We start from the raw sequence: 12,393 nt of genomic DNA on the forward strand, positions 1-12,393 counted from the left end.
GGAATCCTACAGTCTTAACATCCATTTAGTAACCACCTGTTAAAGCCACTTCAGGTTACCAATGATTTGGAACATCTTAACGTAGAGCTTAATGAGTAATCTCATGCAGTGAAATCATGCAGTGTTGTCACTCCTCCGTGCTATATTGCACTAACACACTGGCAGAGCGTATCATAATAAAGGTCTACATCACTGTGTATATAATCCCCAAGACTGCCATGAAGCACCCACCGAGCTTTGCTCACAACACTGCTCTTTATGTCGGAACTGCCATCAGCTCAATCTAAAGCAGCAGACATCTATAATCCCCCCCCTGCTGTAGTTTTTACGACGTGGCATTAAATCTGAATATCTCCCGTACACGGCGCGACTCGGAACAATTTCCAGCGGATGATTGGTGGGGCAGAAGAGCAGACGGGCGCGCTTCAGACGGGCTAATGATATGTGTGCAGGGAGAGAGTGGAGGTCTCTCATAATGGCCTGAGTGCCACAGTCAAGGCTGCGCAGCGCTTCGTCGGCGCAGGTGTGTTTGCCTTCTGCCATAATAGAAGAGGGCTCGGCAGAGCTAAGCTTTTATTCAAATATTGACATTACATACAGCGCCGAAGATAATAGCGGGCCAAGGGCACGGCCTTCAGGTGCCCGGTTAGTGGAGAGAGCCAATGGATTGCATAAGGTAAGGGGACTGTACCATTTGTATTATAAAAGATAACACTCAGCCGAGATATACGCAGGGCCTATACTGTCGCACTCCCCGGGTTCAGCTTTCTGTGTCTCTTTGCAGTGATCGATCGGGGCACTGCAGAGGAAAAAGGGAGAAAGAAAGACAAATTCAGAAATAATTATCTATTAGCTGATTTCCAAAGCAACAGGGCACACTTTCTTGCCAATGAATCAATATAGATGATATAAGTGCCTTAATCGTCTTCTATTGGTTTCTATATCTCCTTGCCAGCAGAATTAATCTCATTGAGCGACTCAATAAAATCAATGAGAATGTGATTAGTTATGGAGGAATAATATAACATTGTAAGAATCCAAAAGGGGCTATTTTAGGTTTTCTATTTATACTTAGCTTCATTAGAAACACGCAGAACACATCGCCTTAATCATCATCAATAGTTCATTGATTTGCAACACATAAAAGTAACATTCAAGCTTTTCCCTTGAGTGATTCATGCATGAGGCTGATTTATTGTCAAATTATGATTTATGTATATATTACTTGTTTCAGAAGTGACAGGGTTTATTGGACCCATTTAAGCTTATATTCCTAATCGACATAGCATTTCATTCTAATCAAAGAGCTAATCTCTTGCACATTAATACTGCCTTTCCATAATGTGTAGGTTAGTGTGCATCGATTTAAAAACCTAATTCGTATTCATTCAATATCTGCAATCTCGAGACGCCCAGTCAAATGCTTAACTTGCTTTTGCTATGATATGGTATCAACCTATGGTGTGTGCATCTTTGTCGACATCATCCTTCCGCTCAGCTCACGGTCTTCCACACAGCCGCCATTGTGCTTAAGATGACCGTTGTTGGCCAGTGATGCGGCACCACAGCAGATGGCACTGGTGGTGCTGGTGGTGCTGGTGCAGTCAGAGCCCCCCCCCCCCCCTCCCCCACCCCCCAGCCCTGTGGCGTCTCCGTGGCCCCGGAGGGTCCTGTGACTCATGTTTTCCCTGGTTGTCACAGAAACCAACAGGAAACACAACAGAGCCATCAGAGCCGTCCCGGAGTCTCGAGAGCCACTCCGGGCTGCGAAGGCTGGACCTGTCTGTTCCCAAACCCCCAAATGGCAGGAGGTTTGGGGACAGCAGGTTTAGGTTCATACAGTTCGTTTTAGATTGTATGGTTCGTTTTAGACCAACCAAACAATCGTCGAAATCGTCTCAAACCTACCATCTCACTGTCTTACTCTCTCTCTCTCTCTCTCTCTCTCTCTCTCTCTCTCTCTCTCTCTCTCTCTCTCTCGCTCTCTTCCCCTCTCTCTATATCACCATATGGTTCGTTTTAGATTGTCGTTGAGGACGAGGGTATATAATACAGTGACCTTCTCACGGCCCGCAAAAATGGCCGTGAGCTACTTGGTTGGCACATACTAGGATGTGTTTAATACACGCCTAATGCACCTTCATTATCGTACAATTATGTGAGCTGGACAGGCATTCTTATTGATTGGTTTTAAAAGTGCAAAGTATCAGTATCATTACTATCATATACTTCGGCTTTCTTTACCTCGGGCTAGAAATGTGTTACTTCAGAACTGGTTTTGTATACTAAGAATGGATCAATGCAATTGCCAGGGCACTATTCAGCCAATACCAGCGCTTCAAGGGAAACAACCTTTATCCTTCTGCTGTAAGGGCTAACGAAACGTAGAAGTAAGGGTGTATATGGTTTTACTTCCATTTAATTGGACAGCAGAAGGTTATGTTCTGCACAGGGGTGACGATTTTAATGAAGACAAAGGAAGAGACTCTCCTGGCCTTTAAGGTCCTGTGGTAAATTAAGAGAGTTGACACTCTTTCTAGCTCGTACTCCCCCTTCAATCGCAAATTTATCAGATTGTAACTAGCACCTATATGTATATATATGGTCTCTCTCTTGCATTCACCCTCTCTACCGCTCTCTCCCTCTCCCTCTCTCTCACTCTCTCCAATTCCCTCTTTATCTTTTTCACCCTCCAACTTTACTCATTTTCAGTCTCTCAAACTTACCATCTCTCTGTCTGTCTTACATTGTTACTCTCTCTCTTTCAATTTGTCTCTTTCTCTTCCCCCCTCCTACCCTCTCTCTTTTGCCTCTCTGTCTCTCTCTCCCTCACTCTCTCTATAGAGAGATCTAAATTAAAGTGAAATCCCTTCTCTATTTTTTCACTTAGTGTGATTATGACCTAAGGGTCCTACTTGACTTGCAGCTGTCAAGCGGTAATTAATTGATGGTAATGGCCCTGTTTCCAATTACTTCCCTTCTGCTCCGATATCTCCTCGATGATCACGTTTACGATCATCACTTAGGCACTGCGCAATGTTATCCCTGCGCCCAGTCACATGCTCCTCATTCGATATTAATGAATACGAATTCCCCCACAGCTCCGCACCAAATTGCATTTGGTGCACATGACATCCTGCCGGATCAAGTTCAGTAGAAACCAAACGACTTTCCCCCTCCGCCAGAGCACAAATGGTGTGTGTGTGTGTGTGTGTGTGTGTGTGTGTGTGTGTGTGTGTGTGTGTGTGTGTGTGTGTGTGTGTGTGTGTGTGTGTGTGTGTGTGTGTGTGTGTGTGGGGGGGGGGGGGGGGTATTATCACAGGGTCTTTCTGCACGCCCCGAAATGAGGCTATTCGACTCGGACCGCTAACTCCGACGTCGTATCCCCCCTTAATTACCTCGCAATTTGCGTGCCCCACGCTCCAGCGAACTCACTGAACTCACTTTGTTTCGTTCTTTATGTATATATATAGACCAACAAGGCGCCCCCCCCCCCCCCCCCCCCCCCCCATGGACGAGCGCAAAGTCGACGTCGTCTCTGCCATTACCGCTGCCCGTTTTGTCCCGTTAATGCGGTTTGACACCGTAGTTTCAGCCGTAATGACTCGGAAACGCTACACCCGATCGATGCGTCCTTCTCCTCTCGTAGGTAATTCGTCTGGTAACGAGCGAGGAGGAGCATGGCCGTGGTGCCGCACACGCTGGAGACCTCCTCTGGTCCGCTCACTGCAGCAGATCAATTAGCTGATACGTTTGTTTGTTTGTTTGTTGGTTTGTTTGGGAGCAGGGGTTGGCGGGGAGAGGCGGTGATAACACTGAACAACACAGAGCGAGGCCCTCTCCTATTTTTGGCCGCGTTGTGCTGAGTTCTGTCTCCTGGGCCGATAACAAAGTGTTACAACATCCACCGGGCATCCGCTTTAACAGAATAAATCAACCCCTCTGGCCCCCACACACACACCCACACACACTCACACACACACACACAACCCCACCCCTCCCCGCGTTGTCCATCACTTGTCACGGCCTCGGTCGAGACTGAGTGCATGAAAGACTGCGTTGTCAGAAACGGTAAACAGAACTCGCAATGTTGGAAGGAGCTGAGATACGACCTTCCATGGTGATGAGCCGGGGGGGTGGGGGTGGGGGGGTTGAATGGGGGGCAACCTCCTTTGATTTACAGGGCACAGCAATGCCAGGGTTTGTTCTTCTTTGATTCTTCAGGGGCTGGATCTCTCGGGTGGAGTCCTATTCGGGATCATCGCGTTGCCTTTGTGAACTCGGTTGCACTTTGTCTGTCTGGGGACCCAGTAGAGGTCTGTGGTCGGAAGTCCTAGTTGTGCCGTGGACCCTGTATAACTGAAACGGGTCCATTACCGTCAGCTCTCGTATGAATGACGCAGAGACCCCGGCAGACAAATTACTCGATGGAAAGTTGTTTTTCCTCCGTTTCAGATCTAAGGTCAAAGAAGACAATTTTCTCACGGCAGAGGTTGTGTTGTCTAGAAATTGACGTAATTTACTACAACACACGGAAGAGGTTGTTATAGCAGGCTTGGCTGACTGTCACATAGAGGACAGAACATAGAGTGAAAACATCACCTTGAAACGTGTCAGGTGTGCTGCGCTGTGTCTGTGTGTGTGCGTAAGTGTGTGTGTGTGTGAATGTTTCTTCAAATTTCAAATATGATTTATGTCGTTATGAACGCTAGTTATAGGGCTATGTCAATGTTTTCTCTTTGTGATTGAGTGTTCAGCATCCACACCGAAACGTTGTGTGTTAAGTGCTATTTCAATTGCGTAACACCCGGTGTCAGCCAACATCTGCTGTGATCGAGACAGACAGTACTTGCGCACAACAACAACTAAACAATCCTAAAATACTTATTTTGTCCCCTTCTATCGAGAGTGTATACAAAAACAAACAATGACCCGGGCATTTTCCCATCCAGCAATACATTGTGAATCATTATATCCAGAATGCACAGAGGCAGATCTTTATTAGATAACAGAGGGCCTGCCAGAGTCAACGCTGAGCAAGATAATCAGCGAGACTTACTCTACAGAATGCTGCATCAACGCCAGAGCAGAAACATACTGCTATGCGAATGGGATTCCCAACAGGATCCAGTTATTTCCATACATATATCTTGGGGAAAAGTGTCTGCCAGGCTCCTGTCCTGATGACACCCCCCCCCCCCCCCCCCCCCCCCCCTCTCTCGCTGTGTTTCATCCTTTTGTTCTCTGTTAACAGCTATCTGTTAGGACAAGCTAACCGATCAATAACAGGCAGACAGGCAGGAGAGATAACTCGCTATCAGAGAAACATGTAGAATATTGTCCTCACGTTTCCCTCTCCTTTGCTCTTTGTCTCTCTTTTTCTTCTTTCATCCTCTCTCGCTCTGCCTATCTCTCTCAACTACTCTCTCTCTCCCCCCTCTTCTCTCTCTCTCTCCCTCTCTTTCTCTCTCTCTTCCTCTCCCTTTCTCTCTCCCACCCTCCCTCCCCCCTCCCCGTCTCTCTCCCTCTTCATATCTCTCTCAACCTCTCTCTCTCTCTCCCTCCCTCCCTCTCTCTCTCCCTCCCTCTCTGTCTCTCTCTCTCCTTCTCTCTCTCTCTCTCTCTCTCTCTCTCTCTCTCTCTCTCTCTCTCTCTCTCTCCCTCTCTCTCTCCCTCCCCCCTCCCCCGCTCTCTCCCTTTCCTCTCCCTCTCCCCCTCTCTCTCTCCCCCCCCTCTCCGTCTCTCTCTCTCCAGGCTTCGGGATGACCACCCCGGTGACCATCCCCGGTAAGGTGTTCCTGATCTTCTACGGGCTGCTGGGCTGCGCCGCCACCATCCTGTTCTTCAACCTCTTCCTGGAGCGCATCATCACGCTGCTGGCCGTGGTCATGAAGGCCGTGCGGGAGCGACGCATCCGCAACAGCGGCATCCTCCCACCCGGCATCCGCCACGACTTCTCCGCCTACTCCTTCCCGGGCTGGAAGCCCTCGGTGTACCACGTCATGCTGATCCTGGCCCTGTCCGCCATCACCATCTCCTGCTGCGCCTCCGCCATGTACACCCCCGTGGAGGGCTGGGGCTACCTGGACTCGCTCTACTTCTGCTTCGTCACCTTCAGCACCATCGGCTTCGGGGACTTTGTCAGCAGCCAGGGGGCGGCCTACGAGTACCAGAGCGTGTACCGCCTGGCCAACTTCCTGTTCATGCTGATGGGCGTGTGCTGCATCTACTCGCTGTTCAACGTCATCTCCATCGTCATCAAGCAGGTGCTGAACTGGATGCTGGAGAAGATGGCCTGTTTGTTCTGCCAGCGCTGCGGCAAGGCCAACGCCCTGCTGGGCCGACGCAACGCCATCCGCCCCGGATCGCGCAGCCGCAAGGGCCAGTTCGCCAAGGCGCCGGACTCGGAGGGGCCGTGCGACAGCGACACCGAGGGGAGAAGGCTTTCGGGGGAGATGATCTCCATGAAGGACCTGACGGCGTCCAACAAGGTGTCGCTGGCGCTCATGCAGAAACAGCTCTCCGAGTCGGCCAACGGGTACCCCCGGACAGTGTGCGGGAGCTCCCGGCACAACGGGTTCTCCGGAGGGGTCGGTGCGCTGGGCATCATGAACAACAGGCTGGCAGAGACGAGCAACTCCAGGTAGTCGCGGAGGAGGGGGGGCTCGGGACAGGCGTTCTCCCCGGGACACGGAGAGAATGAAGGGTTCGAGTCTGACCGTGGATCTGATCGACGCAGAGACGTTTGAAAATAGATTGTTAATACCGCTCTTGATACGCATGATCTGCATGGTTTCTTTGGGATCATTTATGGATTGGATTGGACCGCCGTTGGTCCCGACGGCGGTGATGATGATGATGAAGATGATGATGATGACGATGACGATGACGATAATGATGATGATTTGGACGAGGATGATCTGAGAATGACGATCATCCTTTTTACTTGAAGAAGCGCTCAACCTGTACGTCCCTTCAGTTCAGAGTAGAACACATAGACCGTGAGAGGACTGGGGATCAGGGAGGAGATGCGCTCCCGTTTGGATACGCCGCTTAAACCACAAGGTTTCTACACTTTATTCGAATGTACACGAAGAGACAGCCGGCGCTTTAGGAGGGATGTAACTGCCTGAGGATATAGCACATATTAAACTATGCATTACGTTTTTCTTCATGCATTATTTGCACCATACTTGTAGTCCTTCCATTCAACAGTGTGCCGCCCACTTCTCTTGATGCTAGTGAAAGGTGTAGCCTCAGGTCTCGGATGGAAAGGGGTTTGAACTCTGCATGGATTTTTTGTGGTGACTGTTGTGTGTGAGTGTGTGAGTGTGTGGATGGCGTGCGGGCGTGCGTGAGTGAGTGTGTGCGTGCGGTAGGCGTGCGTGCATGCGTGCGTGTGTGTGGGAGGAGATAAATTCACAATTCAGCTTTCAAAGTGTCATTTCCTGCTGGCAGAGATGGAAAGGAGAAACGCAGAGAGGCAGAATAAAACCATCCGCTCCTACCAGGAGCAGAGCCTTGGCTCTTATCAGCTCACAGCATATTTCAGGCCATTCAAAGGTTTGACTTAAAGCGTAAACAAAGAAAATAAAAAAAACTTCACTTTTAGCAAACAGCTTCTTACCACGATAAATGTATCGATGACAACACCGACGTCATGATGCAACGCGAATATGGAGGGCATGTCAAATTAGTGTATTCGCAGTATATACCGCTGGAAGGTTAACGGCAGATACATTGGGCACGGAAGCGAGCGACCGCAGAGTTAAAACGACAGCCTGTCTGTCTGCTGCGGGCGCAGTTCAGTCACATGATGAAGTGTGGGGGGGGGGGAAGATGAGCGCATTCGGGCTAGGACGCTCAAAGAGTGGCAAATGAAGGTCTCTCATGCGAAAGGTCTCGCTCTCGCGATGGGCCGTGTGCCATGGCATGGATGAAGGATGTCCGTTGGGTCCCGTCACAGAGCGGCCCGGTCTCTCTCTCTCTCAGAGTATCTGCAGTCACGGCTCCGTTAAACGCAAAGCATGATTCAACGGCATGCGACGGCTCTGCTTGATCTCAGCGCCAACACGTGGCTATGCTTAAATGGGCGGTAAAGGTGTTCGGGAGGGATACGATGCCTTGACTGGCAGCGCTGCGCACAATCAGTGGTGTTTCCTCCTGCGAAACACTGTCTTTATCCTCCGCGGGCGATGATGACTGGAATGAAGGGGCTGCTGATGGCTTCTGAAGCGCTGGATGTCAGGAAGGGAAGTTGGTCGTTGATTGGTTGAGCAGGAAGGGAGACACAGAGAAAGAGAACTGACACCAGGAAGCCTTTCAGGGAGGATTCCCAGTGTGTGCGTGCGTGTGTGTGTGTGTGTGTGTGTGTGTACATGCGTGTGTGTCTGTGTGTGTGTGTGTGTGTGTGTGTACGTGTGTGTGCCTGCGTGTTTGAATACAAAGAATATTGTGCATTGTAGCAACAGAGCACTGAGGCAGTCCAGAACATCCACCCCAGACATCACAATCCGTTCCCGATGCAGATCTACAGCCAGGGAATCAACTCTGCCGCTGTAAGCATTCTGAATCGCCCACGCTCATGGAGAAGTCTGCGTTTGGCTCACATGCACTGCACTGTAGCCCCCTGGCGTGCTCTCAGCTTTCCTTATCGTTCAGTCCGCCCCGATCCACTCGATATCAGCCCTCACACTGTGAATATTAGCATGTTCCTAATCTGTACATACCCTCGTGATGCGGACGACAACGCTTTACACTGGAACACGGCGCATTGACCCGAGATTCGTTCATTGACACCCCCCCCCCCCCCCCCCCCCCCCCCCCCCCCCCGTTCCAAGCATTTTGTGCAAAGATGTAAATAAGCTTTAAGTCCCCAGTCCTCTGCATGAGGAGTAGAGAAAGTGACTCAGGTAGTTGAAACTTCAGGCTCGTCTTAGTTTCCTGCATGCCATCATGGTTAAGCCATACAGTAGGTGTATATAAATCAGAAGACTCTTTGAAGTATATTTTTATATATTTAAACTTTCCAAATACCTGGCATAAGGAAGAGTGATTGATATGAATGCATTGCGATGTCTCACGTGTCTTACTCTGCAGCTGCAGATTCCTGAAAAAGATTCAATAAAGAAATGCTTCTGACCATGATTTGAATACATTCTGCAATAAACAGTTAAATCCATACAAATAAAGCGGTCTTAACCAGATAACCAGCCAGCCTTTTTATCAGAGTGACCACGGTGGTTAAATGAAGTGTTATGGGGAATGTCCTAACAGAAATGTAACAATTAATATCACTTAGAAGTTTGTTTCAGTATGTAACATATCCATGGCATGGAAAACCCTCTATGTTTCCATACCCAATCGATAATCAGTAATATCATGTGCAAACCTTCACAACCCCTATGGATGCATCATTTTATACTGGCAGAGGTGTCACAAAGGTTAGGTTATCTAGAAATCCTTCAAGAGATGTAACTAGCTACAGTGAAACTAGTAAAAGAATATCCATTATTTGCTCCAACAGCCTTCCTTGGACGAGGCGTTTGTGCACATGTGCGTCATCTTTGAGGCGACGTGGCATGTGTAGATGACTCAAGTAAACACTCATTTTAATATATTACTCAACCTAAAGATGAGATACTTGACGAAGCTGCATAGTGTATGCATGGCTTTGAATCAAAGTGACTTGACTTTCCTCACATTTTAACCACTGATAAATTATAAGAAAAAGGAGTGTCTAGAACTCATCTTTTACATTGCACAATCCCCTCTGCCTTTTGCAAATAAATGTATCTCAATTTAATTGCAACGGTTTAAGCACCCAGAAATCCACAGCAGGCTGGATCATTCTCCCATTAAAGGATTTATTCAGCCCCTCCATTATCTCTTGGGTGGAACAAGCAGAGTTGGATCACAAGATGGTGTGGGTCCAATGGAAGCTGCTTCACAGAGCATTGGTTTTTGAACACACCATGGACCTGGGGCTGTGCTTTCTGCTTACTGTAGGGGTGGTTCTGTTTCCGACGACAGCACCAGGGAACAAGGTAAAGAGAGCTGCAAACCTGTCACTGGTTGTCAAGGTAGACACGTTGTCATGGTCTCTGGATCAATAACATTGTCGAATCAGGCTTGCAAATGACAGTATATGCCTTTTAATCCTGGTGATCATACACAGTAAATGATGATGATAATGCCGTTGGCCCATCAGTGTTATCTTGGAGACAATGCCCTTGTTTTAGTGCATCGCACACTGTGTGTGGGCGGCCTGGATAAATTGTTTGTTTAGACTGCTAAACGCCTGCTAGGCAGTGATCTGAAGAAAAGGTCACCATAAAAAAATCCTTATTTTTACATTCAAACTGAGTTTGGACGCATTAGCACAGACTGCAGAAGACTAAAAGCTCTTAAAGCTTAAAAGGTATTATTTTAATTGATATCATCGATGAGATCGAGGAATGGGTTTAAGAGCCTCTTCAGTGTGTTGTATTATTTGTGTGTGTGCGCACGTGCGTTCGCGCGTGTGTGCGAATGTGTGTGTGTGTGTGTGTGTGTTTGTGCGTACGTGCGTGCGTGCCTGCGTGCGTTTGTGTGTGCGTCTGTGTGTGTGTGTGCGTGTGTGTGTGTATGTGGGTGTGTGTGTGTGTGTATGATTCTCATTGATCTTTTGTTCCACACCCATCATCAGTATTGTACTCCTGGCGTAAGTCTTGTGTTGCTTGCATTGTGATATAACTCCCAGCTAATGTATGCAAGTTAGTTATGGTTGCAAGTTGCACATTTATACCAATGATTGTACTTTTATATTTATGTAAATAAAAGCTGCAGAAGAAAAAAACGGACATAAACAGAGAGACAGAGAGAGACTTAAATAAAGAATATTTCCTAGGTAATCTTTCAAATGTTTCTGCTTGTTTTTTTCTTTTCGTTTCAATTCAAATATGAAGCAGACAGAAAATAATAATTTGAGGTAATTTTCAACATACATTCTTTTAAAATTTGACAATTGAATTGAGACTCGACAATAAAAACTGTTTTAGGAGAAATGTATACATTTCTGGATGATTTTACATCGAAATCATCCCAATATAATGTTAACAGGGTCCTTTATTTAACACTAAAAGAGCACAAGCTACAAACTCCTGGTGTAAGGACTTTTTTTATAAATATATGTAAACTTTTATCACAATTTTCATTTCCCAGTCTCTTCATGCACAAGAGAATCGCGTAACCATTTGTCTTTTTTAGTAATTAATATTAATGGAAGTACTTCAGGGTGTCTCTGTGTTAATTGGTCCTAATGTGTTGTTTAGGATTTGAGTCATAGTAGGGGACATGTAATTGCATTCATTACGGAAAATATTCAGAGCCCAGCTGATGGAAATTGGCACACAACACTGAGTTCAGTCACAGCGTTAAGAGCACATCTAGCCTTTCCCTCCAAGTCCTCTCATTATACAGCGGTAAAACCTAAACTCCACTCCATGATTGAACCCAAAAACACCTCTTCATAAAAATCCGATCCATACAAACGTATTATCCCACTGTTAAACTCGGATTGGTGTATTGAGAAGAGGCAGTCTTGCCTCTTCTCAATACACAATACAATGTTCTTCTATGATCTTATTTACCATATATATGTGAAAAGGCGAGGGTCGCATTTCCCCAGATGCTAGCATTTAGCCGTTTACCTTTGCACACACACACACACACACACACACACACACACACACACACACACACACACACACACACACACACACACACACACACACACACACACACACACACACACACACACACACACGCGCGCATAGACACACACACACACATACACACACACACACACACACACACACACACACACACACACACACGCACACACAATATATATATATATATTTATACTTATAGTATGAAACACTGCAAGCAGAATTGGAATACAAATGGTGAACGTTTTCTAAATGGTGACACTTAAAATATACATTATAATGGCTTCATATTGTCATTCCATCTGCCCCTATCTTATACTCTTCGTTCTCAAAGACACATGGTTTGGCAATACATTAACCATGTGTGGGTAAAAGACAGCCGATTCCAACAACCACTTCCCCAGGCATAAATAAAGCTTTTTTATCTGCTTTCAGCAGCATCCCTATTCTACAGCTAATGAGCATGTATACCAAGAGGTTATCCTGGAATGGGAACCGAAAGACAAACGCTGAACTAAAGAGAGTGTGTGTGTGTGTGTGTGTGTGTGTGTGTGTGTGTGTGTGTGTGTGTGTGTGTGTGTGTGTGTGTGTGTGTGTGTGTATGTGTGTGTGTGTGTGTGTGTCTGTGCGCGCGCGTGTGTTTGTGTGTGTGTGTGTGTGTGTGTGTGTGTGTGTGTGTGTG

The 12,393-nt window shown here is 47.2% G+C and overlaps 1 protein-coding gene across 1 annotated transcript in view; it reads left to right on the forward strand.

The window, feature by feature from the left end:
- The window catches only part of kcnk12 (potassium channel, subfamily K, member 12), a 19,099-nt gene extending 10,301 nt beyond the window's left edge, over positions 1–8,798 (forward strand). Inside the window, exon 2 of the mRNA XM_030379954.1 lies at positions 5,755–8,798. Coding sequence (XP_030235814.1) covers positions 5,755–6,647 — 893 coding nt within the window. The 3' untranslated portion in view covers positions 6,648–8,798. The remainder of the gene's footprint in view (positions 1–5,754) is intronic.
- The last annotated feature ends 3,595 nt before the right edge of the window (positions 8,799–12,393 follow it).

The sequence above is a fragment of the Gadus morhua genome, chromosome 15, assembly GCF_902167405.1.
Source record: "Gadus morhua chromosome 15, gadMor3.0, whole genome shotgun sequence".
NCBI classification, from domain to species: domain Eukaryota; kingdom Metazoa; phylum Chordata; class Actinopteri; order Gadiformes; family Gadidae; genus Gadus; species Gadus morhua.